Source organism: Trachypithecus francoisi, unplaced genomic scaffold, assembly GCF_009764315.1.
Source record: "Trachypithecus francoisi isolate TF-2019V2 unplaced genomic scaffold, Tfra_2.0 Lachesis_group14, whole genome shotgun sequence".
Lineage (NCBI taxonomy): Eukaryota > Metazoa > Chordata > Mammalia > Primates > Cercopithecidae > Trachypithecus > Trachypithecus francoisi.
In genome coordinates this window covers 26,616,575-26,631,645 of record NW_022681459.1, presented here as the reverse complement: position 1 = coordinate 26,631,645, position 15,071 = coordinate 26,616,575, and the positions used below count along the sequence as shown (strand labels likewise).

General features: G+C 42.7%; 1 protein-coding gene across 12 annotated transcripts in view; it reads left to right on the top strand.

Moving 5' to 3' along the window:
* Positions 1–14,753, top strand: part of LCA5L (lebercilin LCA5 like) — a 44,324-nt gene extending 29,571 nt beyond the window's left edge. For all 12 annotated transcript variants that reach the window (XM_033232507.1, XM_033232498.1, XM_033232502.1 and 9 more), the window contains 4 exons: positions 8,450–8,534; positions 9,875–9,978; positions 10,151–10,268; positions 13,869–14,753. In XM_033232507.1, coding sequence (XP_033088398.1) covers positions 8,450–8,534; positions 9,875–9,978; positions 10,151–10,268; positions 13,869–14,599 — 1,038 coding nt within the window. In that variant the 3' untranslated portion in view covers positions 14,600–14,753. The remainder of the gene's footprint in view (positions 1–8,449; positions 8,535–9,874; positions 9,979–10,150; positions 10,269–13,868) is intronic.
* Positions 14,754–15,071: the final 318 nt, after the last annotated feature.

Genomic DNA, 15,071 nt, shown 5'->3' with positions numbered 1-15,071 from the left:
TAGTTTTACTTACAAATGTGTTTGAAAAACTGTCTTTTAAAAATATGTATACTGCTTTAAAAATAAGAATTTTAAAAAATATTTTGTCAGGCTTTTTGCTATCTTTCTGCCTTCAAGATTGGCAAAATGTCCAACAATTTAGATAAGATGCTTAAGAAATACTCAGTTTCAAGCCTCAACTAATAAATCTTAAGCTTGATTCTTTAAGACAAGGATCTTTAACTTTTTTTATTTTTAAGGAAGGCAAAAATGAGCTCCTTTAGGCCTCTTTTATAAGGGTACTAATCCCATTCACAAGGATTCTGCTCTTGTGACCTAATCACCTCCCAAAAGGCCCAGGTCATAAAAGTATCACTGTGGGGGCTAGGATATTAACATAAGAAATTTAGCACCATATCAATAATTCTCTTTTTTTTTTTTTTTTTTTTTTTGAGACAGGGTCTTGCTGTGTTGCCCAGACTAGAATGCAGTGGCACCATCTTGGCTCACTGCAGCCTCGAACTCCTGGGCTAAAACGATCTTCCCACCTCAGCCTCCCAAGTAGCTGGGATCACTGGTACATGCCACCATACCCAGCTAATTTTTAAAATTTTTGTAGAGACAGGGTCTCACTGTGTTGTCCAGGCTGGTCTCAAACTCCTGGGCTCAAGCAATCCTCCTGCCTTGGCCTCCCAAAGTGTTACGATTATAGGTGTGAGCCACTACACCCAGCCTGATCTTTACCTTTTTTATGACAAGTAGGCAATTTAGATTCCCCAGGAACCTTGAGATCACTCAGAGACAGGAGAAGAATACTGGGGGTTGAGGAGTTTGGACAGAGCTGGACGAGGTAGATAATTCATCTGATGAATTATGTTGGTATCATTGAGAACTGGGATTTGGAGGATGGAAGAAAGAAAATTATCCCTTTGTAAAGAAGAAAAAAGAGCTCTTTTCTTTTTTTCTATGGAGTTCCAGGAAACTTCAAAAAGAATACACAGAACATAGGCATGGCTATTGCAGCTAGCTGAGAAATCTAACAGAAGAGACTTCAAGATCCCCTGGTCACAGCAAACACACACACATATGGAGACACAATTGGAGAATTTTAAAATAAATTTTGCGCTTCCTCATGCAGACATATGAATATGAATAATATGCAGCCATTAAAAAAAGCATTTCTTGCCAGGCGCAGTGGCTCACACCTGTAATCCCAGCACTTTGGGAGGCTGAGGCAGGCAGATCACCTGTAGTTGGGAGTTGGAGATCAGCCTGACCAACATGGCGAAACCCCATCTCTACTAAAAATACAAAAATTAGCTTGGCATGGTGATGCGTGCCTGTAATCCCATTACTCGGGAGGCTGAGGCAGGAGAATTGCTTGAACCTAGGAGGCGGAGGTTGCAGTGAGCCAAGATTGTGCCACTGCACTCCACCCTGGGTGACAGAGTAAGACTCCATCTCAAAAAAATAAAAATAATCATTTTTAACAGAGAAATGCTTAATACTTAATGAAATGCTTAATGAAAAGATAGAAAATTCTATACACAGTAAGATCCAAATTTATTTTTAAAAAGAAAATTAAATGTACCTCCACACAATTGATATCTATATATCTGTAAATAGCAATGAAGAATCTTGATGCACTACTATGGAATAATCTCTAGGATGCATTGGTAAGTGAAGAAAGGGAGGCAGACGAAACTGTAATATCCTTGATATGGTTTGGCTGTGTCCCCACCCAAATCTCACCTTGAATTGTAGCTCCCACAATTCCCACCTGTCATGGGAGGGATGGGTAGGAGGTAATTAGATCATAGGAGCAGGTCTTTCCCGTGCTGTTCTGGTGATAGTGAATCAGTCTCACGAGATCTGATGGTTTTATAAAAAGAAGCTCCCCCACCGGGCACGGTGGCTCACACCTGTAATCCCAGCACTTTGGGAGGCCGAGGAGGGCGGATCACAAGGTCAGGAGATCGAGACCATCTGGCAAACACAGTGAAACCCTGTCTCTACTAAAAAATACAAAAAATTAGCTGGGCGTGGTGGCGGGCACCTGTAGTCCCAGCTACTTGAAAGGCTAAGGCAGGAGAATGGTGTGAACCCGGGAGGCGGAGCTTGCAGTGAGCAGAGATCCGGCCACTGCACTACAGTCTGGGTGACAGAGGGAGACTCTGTCTCAAAAAATATATAAAAATAAATAAATAAAAAGAAGCTCCCCTGCACAAGTCCTCTGTTGCCCACTGCCATGTAAGAAGTCCCTTTGCTCTTCCTTTGTCTTCAACCTTGATTGTGAGGCCTCCCCAGCCATGTGGAACTGTGAGTCCATTAAACCTCTGTCCTTTATAAATTACCTAGTCTCAGTTATGTCTTTATCAGCAGCCTGAAAATGGACTAATACAATCCTACTTAAGATAAAGGAAGCAACAGAAATATATCCACTTTTTTGCCTACATTTAAAAAAGAAACTAATAATAGAATAACAGCAAAGAGAATAGAGTAGAAGGGACAGCTCTAGAACCGAGATTTATTTGTGGAACCATGTAAATCTTTCCATAAGTATGAAGCAGGATTAAATGTAAAAAAAAATTAAAAAGCAGCTAGGCATGGTGGCTCATGCCTGTAATCCCAGCACTTTGGAAGGCCGAGGTGAGCGGATCACCTGAGGTCAGGAGTTCAAGACCAACCTGGCCAACATGGTGAAACCCCATCTCTACAAAAATACAAAAATAAAAAAATTAGCCAGGTGTGATGGCGCATTCCTGTAATCCCAGCTACTCGGGAAGCTGGGGCAGGAGAAACGCTTGAACCCGGGAGGCGGAGGTTGCAGCGAGCTGAGATCGTGCCATTGCACTCCAGCCTGGGTGACAGAGCAAGACTCTCTCAAACATAAACAACATAACATAACATAACATAACATAGCATAACATAAAAATAGCTATCCCTAAATATCCAAAGTAAAATGCAGAACCCAAATGTGTATATAGTTAGCCCTTTGTAACCGCAGGATGCAGAACCTGTGGACAGGGAACGCTGACTATATCCTATTGGTTGCAGAAAGCCACAGAAGGAAGTCATTCCAAGCAACTGAAAACACATAATGTCATTGCATATGGCCAGTGAGATACACTGTAAGGACACAAATAACTTTACAAACAATCTGACACTGTTTAGTAATGATATTGTTGGTAATGATGGTGACGTTGTTTTGAGAATGTTGTGTATATCTTACGGGATACAGCTCCTGATAGATTATGGTGGTGTCATTGAGAACTGGGATTTGGGGGATGGACAAAAAAAAAGTACAGAAGAGTCAAATAAAAATCCTGTAGTCCTGATTTTGATCTGAAGTGAAAGTATGCAACATTCTCAGAGTAACCAGGAGCAATGAATACCCCCAGCACCCAGATTATGGTCTGTAAGTTCCATATCCCACGAAAACAAACCAAGGCTCCCTAAAAAATTCTAAGTCTGGTACAGGAAATACATTAGATGGGCCTGGAACGTATTGTCATACAAAAGCAAGGAAACTATGAAGGACCATTAGGGTAGTATCAAAAGGACTCAGGCCCATCTAGAATAGGTTCTTACTGGCCAAATATGGGGAAATTTGAGGATCAGTGAAGATAACTGCCCAGGTTAAAACTTATCAAATGAATCCACAGTTCATAATGATACTTAAAAAACTAAACGCCTCAGTGATGAGTCACTTGTGGAGAATACTAGGGAACAGCACGCTATTTTGAAGACTGGTCAGTAGAGGACAAGAGGCAAACATTTTTACCTTTCCTGTATGAACGACTCCTCAGAGTAACCAAATCATTTGTGAGGGGATAAGATCCTGCTTATAAAAGCATTCCACTCAATAATGGAGAAGGAATGACAGGATTAGAATATCACTATTTTGGAAACTCCTAATGAATTAATGGCTCTAATCAATGATCATCAATGGTTCCTAGTATCACAAAAGAGATACGCGCTTCCTGACAGAGGTACACACCACCACCTACTCATGCCAAAGAACCCGAACCTAAACCTGGTTACACACTGGGCTCTACCTACCAATTGAAACGCAGAGGGGAGAACATGCTCAGGATGGGATGCAGTCAGCAGTGTGAGACTGTGGGAAACTGCATTACAGATACCCCCATTTCTACGATCAAGTAGCAAAGCAGAAAAAATAAGAGGTGAGAGTGAGAACCTGTAGATTAAAAGACAGTAAGAGATATATTAATCAGTCACAGTGTTTTGAACCTTGTTTAGATTCTAATTCAAACCTTTTAAAAATGATAGAAAATGGGGAAAATGTTAAACAAACTGGATATTTGGTTATGTGGAGGAATTATTGATTGGGGGAAGTGGAATGAAGACACTGCAGTTAGGTTTTAAAAGGGATGCCCTTGTTTGCTACAGATACTGAAATAAGTTATTAGAGGGTTAGATTTGCTTCAGATAAGCCTGGGCTGGGGAGTGGGGCCAGAGAGTGGGAAACAGGAGATGAGCTGCTCATTAGTGAAGCCGGGGCATGGGCTCATGGAGGCTGACTGTACTATTCTACTTTATAAAATATATATTTTTTAATTTGTATAATAAAGTTTCAAAGGGAAAAATGTCTTTGAGATTACATATTTTGTGCATTTTTAAAAGAGTAGAAATGGCTAGATCAAGAAGGTGGCCCGAACACATGCTTTTTGTCCCTCCCTGCCAAAGCCCCATGGAAATGACAGAAAATGTATTTTTAAAATAACGCTCCAAGCCAGGCGTGGTGGCTTACACCATTTTTTGGGAAGTTGAGGCAGAAGGATCTTTTGAGCCCAAGAAGTCAAGACCAGCCAAGGCAACAGAACAAAGCCTGTCTCTACAAAAAAATTTAGAAATGATCTGGGCATGGTGACACACACCTGTAATCCCAGCTACTCCAGAGGCTGAGGCAGGAGGATCTCTTGAGCCCAGGAGTTGGAGGCTTTAGTGATGGCACCACTGCACCCCAGCCTGGGCAACAGAGAGAGACTCTTGTCTCTAAAAATAAATAAAATAATCCAGAATCCCAGAAAGGATACCAAAACTACCAGATCTAACAAAGAATTTCTGGAAGATAAAAAAGGGGTTTTTCTTTTTTTTTAGATTAATGAAACCAAACATAGACAATCACAAACTAAAATATGCACAGACACACACACATACACAGAGAGAGAGAGAGAGAGAGACAGAGAGACAGAGAGAGACAGAGACAGAGAGAGAGAGAGAGAGAACCGGACAGATGCAATACTGCCTTTTATGACCTAGCCTTGGCAGTCACACAGCATCACTTCTGCAGTGACAAGGTGGTCCTAGGCAGTTCAAGCAGTGAACTCCACCTCTTGGTAGGGTGTCACAAGGTCCTTGAAGAGCATAGAGCATATGGGACTAGAAATCTTGTTGTGGGAATTCTAGGAAAATACAGTCTGCCACATTAACGAAAGTCATTGTTTGAGCTTGGAAGAGTCTGATCCCAAAGGTCAAAAGTTCTGTTTCTTTACTTTGAAACTCATTTTCAAAGTCATCCCACACCGAGGTCTAGACCCACTTCTGGAGTATGAGCCGAAGTAAGAAGAGGGATGTCAGCCTTCCACAGCTCCCACATGAGGTCCTGCCACCCATCTTCTACCCAGGCTACAGTCACACTCCTGCATGAAGACATTGCTTTCTATCTAAGTTCTGCAAGCCATCAACGCTGACCTTAATATGATTCCACACCATGACCCAACTTCCCCTTGAACTCTTTACTTGATACCCTTTGCGCTTGCGGGGAGTCTCTGTGCTGAGTATTCCACAAGCATTCCATGAACATTCCCAGCCACGGACTGTCTTCTTGTTTGCCTTGACTGATTGAACCCAACTACACAAGTCTCCCGGGTTGTGTTCCAGCCTGCTGTGTTAGACTTCTAGCCCAGCTCTGTCGTGGTGCCCACCCTGAAGCTCTGCTCCAAGCCTCAAGGAGGACTATCCTCCAGGTTGCTTCCATTTGACCCCCGCCGCCCCTGTGGCAGCCCCTTGTTGTTCTGTTCTTGCTCTGCCTCCTTCCTGCTCTCTGTTGCTGACTTCCAAGTGTCCAGACCAAATCAAAAGGTAGAACTGCATTTTTCAGGTAACCAAAATTTGTCCCTGTAAATATGAAAATGTTTCTTAACCAGTATGGATGAAAAATCATTCTAAAATGTTTTACACAGTATCCTTCATCTGAAAGCTGTTATCCAGAATATACCTGATCAACTTTTCATGGTGATGAACTGTCAGCATTTACTGTTCTTTTGGCTAAGTGTTACCACAATAAGAAAAGAAAGATGAACTGTTAACATTTTTGCCTCCAGAAACTTAAATTCTAGAAAAGATTAATATTCTCATGGTTTATCCCTTTGTGTACCTCCCTTTTATGATTCAAATGAGTAGAAAATCTACACTGTACAATTTAGGTACAAAAAATATGTCATGTTCTTTATGTTCTGTAACTGAGCCATACTTCCTTATGAGCCCCAGTCCCACAAATTAGGGAGGAGGGTGGCAGCTGGACAAGGAGAAATGGATACAAGCTCGTCACAGTCTCTTCTAACTCCAGTCTTATGCTAGGTTGTCTCTTAGACTTGCAGACTTTTTCCTCATCCCTATCTTCTATCTCAGTGGAGATGGCATCCTGGGCATAAGAGAAAACATATGTGTACTCTTGGTGGAGTGGAAAAGAGGCCTCTGGTCTGTGTTCTGCCCTCTGGCCCCTCTCTAGACCTGGTTCTCCTGATGAGTGACTGGTCTTAAATTCCCAGGACCCTGTCTGATGTGTACTGAATGTGGCTGCTAAAACTCCTGGCCTCTTCTCAGTCTGGTCAAATAAATCCTGGTGATCTTCCCTTGCTGACTGTTGATGCAAATGCTCTGAGAGGCATCTTCCATCTGATCTCTGGCTAGATTCTCTATCGCAAAGCCTGTGCTATGGGAGCACCTGGACCTGTAACCTTAAGGACTCCAGAGCAGGTGCAGCTCCCTCCACAGGTCCCACTGGTTGCACAGGGAAGGGAAGCACAGTCTCTGGCCTGGAGACAGTATTTAGCCCTTTCTGACTTACCACTTGGGCAATACCATGTTACTTTAGCTCCATGATGAATGGGGCAGGGAGGCGCTTTTTAAGGGGCTTGCCATTTTCCTGGACCACACTGAGCCTCTTGCACTGAGACTTTCCCAAACTGCAGAGATGTTACTTACCCCCGAATATCCCTTGGCCCAGAGATTTGACCCTAAGGAGCACAAGGAGACCAGCGCTCGCTCGCTCTCGCGCTCTCTCGCTCTCTCTCCCCCCCACCTCTGTGTGTGTGTGCGTGTGTGTGCACATGCACGTCTGTCACACTCTGACATCCCTGGGTTCCTTCCTCCTTACTTCATATATGCCCACCTCTCTTAACCATGGTTACTAAAATTCAATGGTCGTGAGTCCAAAGCCTTTCATGCCTCCTGGTGTACATATGAGAAGGAGCATTTGATATTTAATAAAAACCCTTTTTTGTTCCTCAACAAGTTACGGTTTCAAAACATCTGTTTTGCCAAGACTCCAAAAAGTCAGTATTGAAATTTAAAATGGGCCGGGCGCGGTGGCTCAAGCCTGTAATCCCAGCACTTTGGGAGGCCGAGACGGGCGGATCACGAGGTCAGGAGATCGAGACCATCCTGGCTAACACGGTGAAACCCCGTCTCTACTAAAAAAATACAAAAAATTAGCCGGGCGAGATGGCGGGCGCCTGTAGTCCCAGCTACTCGGGAGGCTGAGGCAGGAGAATGGCGTGAACCCGGGAGGCGGAGCTTGCAGTGAGCTGAGATCCGGCCACTGCACTCCAGCCTGGGCGACAGAGCGAGACTCCGTCTCAAAAAAAAAAAAAAAAAAAAAAAGAAATTTAAAATGGAACAATGATACCCTTGTTCTAGGCTTTCTCCCCACTGCCCTTGTCTCGATGTAGCCCTGTCTCATAGAACTTTCTATTAGATGGCGGAAATGTTCACCTGTGCCGTCCAACACTGTAGTCACTAGTCACACGCAGCTGCTGACCACTTATTGGAAATGCAAATAGTGTGGCTGACGACCTAAATTTTAATTTAATTTCATTTAAATGAAATCACAACATATAGCTAGTGGCTACTGAAGGGCACAGTACAGAAGAATATTTCATAAACTTCAAGGCCCACAGGACAGAAGGAAAACAGTGGACAAGCTTACCTGCAAGGCTCTTCAAAAATACTGTCCCGATTACAATAATGTGTCACTGTGTTTAAAAAGCTAGTACTTTTTGATGTCAAGAATGGTATGGGATGCTATGGCCTATTTCTGTTTCTTCTAAGATCTATGGATTTTATTCAAAGGATATTGAGCTCATTTAAATTGTTTTTAAAAGAAATCAGGGTTGACAAAAGCAAACATTTATAGAAAAATTGGTTTTGTGGTTCTTTTTAGGAAAAGAATCGTGAGCTTGAAATTAAAAACATCTATAGTCATCGAATACTTAAAAATTTACATGACACAGAGGACTATCCAAAAGGTATGTTTTAATTACTTTTGCTCAAAATCTATTTTTAAGTATCTAGTCAGATTGTCCTAATTTATGTAGCCAAAATAATGGATATTTTCAAAAATCACTTCATTAGGCATTAAAATACATTTTGTGATTCTAGAAGAATAATGAGACTGAGATGATGAGATGGCTAGAAAGGAAGAGAAATGCTTTCCTGTTCTCCCACCCTCAGCACAGCCCTTTATGTCCTTTCTTCAGGTGGAGCAAGAGGATAACTTCAGCCTGAAGCAAAATGTCTGCCAAAAAGGGAACTTTCTATGTGTATCTGTTAGCCAGTGTATGGCTTTTCAAAATGAACTTTATTGGGGTATACTTTACCTCAATAAAATGCATCCATTTTAAGTGTGTAGGCAGCTCAGTGGGTTTTGACAGATGCTTATACCGATGGAGCCACCACCCTAATCAAGATATTGAATATTTCCACCTCCCCAGGAAGCTTCCTCGTGTCCCTGCAGTCAGTAGTCCCCTACCTCACCCGGCAACCACTGACTTTCCTTTGGTCACAATAGCTTAGTTTGTCTGTTCTAGAACTTCGCGTAAGGGGACTCCCACAGCATGAACTCTTTTGTATCTGGCTCCTTTTGTTCAGCATAATGTTTTTGAGATTCGTCTCTACTGATGCCACTATCATTAGTGTATACCTCTCATTGGTGAAGAGTCTTCTTTCCTTCAAGACCACATGCACTTCTTTCCCCCCAAGATCTCCCAGCAACAGATTCGACTCAGAAGTAGCATAGGAATACTCAGCCCTGTTTTATTAGAAGAAGTAGCTACACGTTTACTTCCAGATGCAACAACCTCAAATTTCCTTGCCTGCCTTTGTTTGCTTCTGGCTTATAATCTAGAATAATAGAGACGATGAATCAACCACGGGGGTGTTTAAAAGATATAATTTCCTTCACTTTTCAGGGCAAGTGCAGTCTAGACTTAGTGGTCATGTGCTTTAGCACAGACAGTCTAACCACTGATAATCGAGAGCTCTGCCACAGGATGGCTCGGTGGCCTGGCCAATTACACGTCTACCTTGTTGAATCCCATCCACAAAGGACAGCCTTGTCCTCCAACAGCAACACTGTCTTATCCTAACGCCTACCTGTTTTGTACTCTAACACTGTGGGACCCAAAGTAAGACAAAGCAAGGGCCCTGAAGGGAAAAACAGGAAACTTAGCAAATGCTTTATATAAGAGAATATTTAGAAAATAGTCTACTTTATTATTACATTGCATTAATGTTATTTTATATTTAAAATCAATATTGCATCCAAATGTAAAATATGTCTCTTACATATAATCTACCTGTTCTATAGTTTCTTCAACAAAATCAGTCCAAGCAGACAGAAAAAGTTTGCCATTCACAAGTATGAGACACCAGGGAACCCAAAAATCAGATGTTCCACCTTTGACAACTAAGGTACAGCAAACTTGGAATCTTGCAGTGTCTAATTAAACATGTCTTAACAAAAATAAATTAGGCTACAGTCACTTGTTCTATGTGAAAAGTATTTGTAATCGTGAGACTAAAATGCAATTTAAAGTTATCTAGACCCCCCAAAATGTGTTTTTGCTGCTTTTCTAAATCATAGGGTAAAAAGGCAACAGGAAACATGGATTGTAAAGAAAAATCAACTGAAATAAATCGTGAAATTCCTCATTGTGTCAATAAACTACCAAAGCAAGAGGATTCTAAGACAAAACATGAAGGTAATTTTAACAACTTTTTAAAGTCTGTCTTATTGGATTTTTTTATTGTGAATTACTATATGTGTATATAAAGCACACATAAAACAGCCGGGCACGGTGGCTCAGGCCTGTAACCCCAGCACTTTGGGAGGCCGAGGTGGGCGGATCACCTGAGGTCAAGAGTTTAAGACAAGCCTGGCCAACATGGTGAAACCCTGTCTCTACTAAAAATGCAAAAATTAACTGGACATGGTGGTGGGCACCTGTAATCCCAGCTACTCAGGAGGCTGAGGCAGGAAAATCACTTGGACCCAGGAGGCAGAGGTTGCAGTGAGCCGAGATCATGCCACTGCACTGGGCAACAGAGTGAGACTCCATCTCAAAAAAAAAAAAAAACACACACATCATAAAACAGTTTCCAGAATTATAATAAAAGGAACACCTGACCCAGTACCCTGCTTAAGAAACAGTACATGAGTGCTCCTTGGAACACCCATGGGCCCTTCACAATCATATTCCCTCACCCTGCCCACCAGAAACCACCACCATCTTGGGTTTTAGGCCAGTCATTCCCTTGCTTTCCCTCACAGCTCCCTGTCTTTATATATAGCTATATTTGTCTGCTTGGGATGCCATAAGAAAATACCATAGACTGCTGGCTTAAACAACATTTATTTATGTTCTCATGGTTCTGGAGGCTGGGAAGTCCAAGATCAAGGTTCTAGCCCTTTGGCTTCTGGTTGAGGCTCTCTTCCTGGCTTTAGATGCCCCACTTCTCACTATGTCTTCATGTGGCCTTTCCTTAGTGCTTGCACAAGGAGGGTCAGGGAGAGAGCACCAGTGCTCCAGTGTTTCTTTTTATAAGGACACTAATTCCATCATGAAGGCCCCAACCTTGTGATCTCATTTAACCTTAATTACTTCCTTAAAGACCCAGTCTCCAAATATAGCCATACTGGGGGGTTAGGGCTTCAACATATGAAATTTGGGAGGGAGATACACAAACATTCATTTCATAATAGTATCCTTGGCCGGGCGCGGTGGCTCAAGCCTGTAATCCCAGCACTTTGGGAGGCCGAGACGGGCGGATCACGAGGTCAGGAGATCGAGACCATCCTGGCTAACACGGTGAAACCCCGTTTCTACTAAAAATACAAAAAACTAGCTGGGCGAGGTGGCGGGCGCCTGTAGTCCCAGCTGCTCGGGAGGCTGAGGCAGGAGAATGGCGTGAACCCGGGAGGCGGAGCTTGCAGTGAGCTGAGATCCGGCCACTGCACTCCAGTCCGGGCGACAGAGCGAGACACCGCCTCAAAAAAAAAAAAAAAAATAGTATCCTTAAATAATATAGTCAGCTTTGGAAAACTGAGTAGCAAATTATTCAAATCCAGCTGAGCAAAGGGCAATATTGCCACTTTGAATAGACTTCCAGGAAAAGGACTCCAGCTTCAGCTGCCCTGAATGTACAAGGGCCCAGTCAGTGGGTGAGGTCATGAATCATCCTGGGATCTGGCAGGGCTTTTCTGGGCAGGCTCAAGAGAGCTAGGGCCGAGAGAACGGGCTGCTCAAAATTTCTTATTCTAAGATCACCAAAGCTCACCTCCAGCTCTTGGGAGTAGGTGGAAACAAACTGCTCCTGTGGGGTGCAAGGAGAGTCCTCAGCTGGCCCAGGCTGCAGGGTTTGATAGAGAGCACACCACTTCATCAGCCATGGGCAAGACAGGCCAAGGCCCTGGCTCACCTGGTGTTTGGTACCTGGAGGTCTACTGGAGTGGGGATCCCAGTCTGTCTCCTCATCTCTGGTGTGCAGCTAGCATCCTGGGATTGCCCTTCATAATTTCCTGCAGGTTCCTGTCACTCCCCTTCTCTACTGGATCTTCTCTTTCCTAAGCCAAGTCCTCCTCTTTCTTGGTAAATTACATCATGTTTTAAAGAGCGCAACCTTCACAAGCTTCTTGTAAATGGGTGCGGGTAAGGTAAATTGGTATACCTCTCATCTGGAAGTGTCATTATTCTGCCCTTACACTTGATTCATAATTGCCTAGATAGGAAACTCTAAGTTGGGGGTCATTTTCCTTTGGAATTTTGAAGGTGTGGCTCATTGTTTTATGTTACATCACCACTCACGGGAGATCTGGGTGCAGTCCCGCAAGGCTGGGCAAGAGCAACTTCTGAGGAAAGAACATGCATGACGAATGAGTCCCAGAGTTTACTCAGGGCTGCAAATCAGACGTGTTCCCTCAGGCGGCATGGAGAGCCCTTGTTGAACACATTGGGCATTCAGTAGAGGACCAAGAAGGGCCTCACCTTAGTTGTGAGGCCAAATAATGTTTAAATAACACAGTAGTTTGACAGAACTCACCCATAAAGCCACTCTCTCTGTTGCAGTTTGGTGGAAACTGATCATCAGTTGCAGTTGCACTGTGGTCAATGGTGTGTTTACGTTTTCCGCTTATTTTTCAGTCCATTGTCCTAATTCATATTGTCCTGGAAAGTGTATCCATTCATTTGACAAATACTTTGTGCGCATACACTATGTGTCAGACACTGTGCTAGGCATTAGGGAGACAGCAGGAGGCAAATGCAAAACCCTGCCCTCATGTGCTTATATTCTAGTATGGGAACATCTTTCCCCATCAGTTCACATGGATCCAGCTCATCGTCTATAATAACTGCCTGGAATTCCACAGACTGCACATGCCATACCTTATTTAACCATGATTCCTTCGGCAGATGTTTAGGAGGTTTTAGTGATACTAAACCATGCTGCAGTGAACATCGTTGCACTTATCTTTGTCTATTTTTTGTAGGTTTGTTCTAAGAAGTTGTTGGGTCTAAGAGTATATTCACTTAAAATGTTGATTGATACTGCCAAATTGCCATCCAAAAACGCTGTGCCAATAACACACCCACCAGTGGGGACCAAACATTCCCGTTGCCCCATCTTCTCACCAGCTCTAGAAATTATTTGCCGATTGGATGGATGAAAAATGTTCTCCATTGTTTTGTTTTGTTTTGTAATAGCTCTGCTCTGTTGCCCAAGCTGGCATGCAGTGGCACAATCACGGCTCACTGCAGTCTTGTCCTCCTGGGCTGAAGTGATCCTCCCACCTTAGCCTCCTGAGTAGCCAGGACTACCAGCATGCACCACCACGCCCAGCTAATTTTTGTATTTTTTTGTAGAGATGGGGTTTCGCTATGTTGCCCAGGCTGGTCTCAGACTTGGGCTCAAGCAATCCTCCTGCTTCAGCCTCCCAAAGTGCTGGAATTACAGGTGTGAGCCACTGCACCCAGCCATCACTGTTTTAACTGGCACTACATCCAGTTAGTAATGTTGAACGTCTATTAATAACCTTATTGGCAAATTTTATTTCTTCTTCAATGAATGTCATTTTTCTTTTGGTTTCATAATTCCCATTTGCTTGGGAAATTCTAAGAAACTATAACATAACACATTTGTTAATAGCACCCTTCTCTGTAACCTTTTGTCTATGCATCTATTTTCTTACCTTTTCTGTTCAATGTGCTTGTGAGGTGGTGCAAATAAGTGTCCTAGACATGCCATCCTGAAATAGAGATCCATTCATTTTAAACAGCACTAAATTGCCTATTTTTCTAATACAGATTTATCAAGGGAAGAGAAACATTTGGAAGTGCAAGTACTGCTGGAGAATACTGGAAGACAAAAAGACAAAAAAGAAGACCAAGAAAAGAAAACCATTTTTGTGAAAGAAGAGCAAGAATTACCATCAAAAATAATTGAAGTTATTCATCCTGAAAGAGAAAGCACTCAAGAAGACGTTCTAGTAAGAGAAAAGTTTAAAAGAAGCATGCAGAGAAATGTCATGGATGACACACCTGACAAATGCACTGCTCCCTACACGAAAGGCCCCCTCAGACAAAGAAGGCATTACTCATTCACAGAAGCAACTGAAAATCTGCATCATGGGCTTCCTGCTTCAGGTGGGCCAGCCAATGCCAGCAACACGAGGTACAGTCATAGTACAAGCAAGCATCTCAGTAACAGAGAGGAAATGCAGCTAGAGCATTCTGACAGTGGGTATGAGCCCTCATTTGGCAAGTCTTCCAGAATAAAAGTGAAGGATACAACTTTCAGAGATAAGAAAAGCAGTCTCATGGAAGAACTCTTTGGATCAGGGAACATGTTGAAAACTGACCAATCAAGTCCTGGTGTTGCAAAAGGCTCAGAGGAGCCTTTGCAAAGTAAGGAGTCACATCCCCTGCCTCCCAGTCAGGCCTCTGCCAGCAATGCTTTCGGAGACTCTAAAGTAACCGTGGTAAATTCTATTAAGCCATCGTCACCTACAGAAGGAAAAAGAAAAATAATTATTTAAATATAATCAATATCCTAATGCATTCTGGTTTGATATAATGCTACTTATGTGCCTTGCATCTTATTTTTGAAATGTGTGAGAGAGGGAGTGTATGTGTGTGTGTCTTTTAGTACTTAATTGACTTTCAATAATTAAATTTTTGTTTTATTGCTAATCTAGTAAAAAATCTATTTTGTATTAGCCAATGATAACACTTCAAATTTACATCTTTACAACTGAAACATCCATTATCTTCTGGGAGACTGGTTTACTATATGGTTTTAGTATTCTGTGGGACTCCATAGCTAGTAACTCTAAGTTAGTCAACTCAAAACATATGCATCTCATACATAACAAAATTTATCAGCAATAGAGTTGAATTATAACTTAAAAACATGGAAGCAGGCCAGATGCAGTGGTTCACGTCTGTGATGCCAGCATTTTGGGAGGCCAAGGTGGGAGGATCACTTGAGTCCAGGAGTTTAAGACCAGC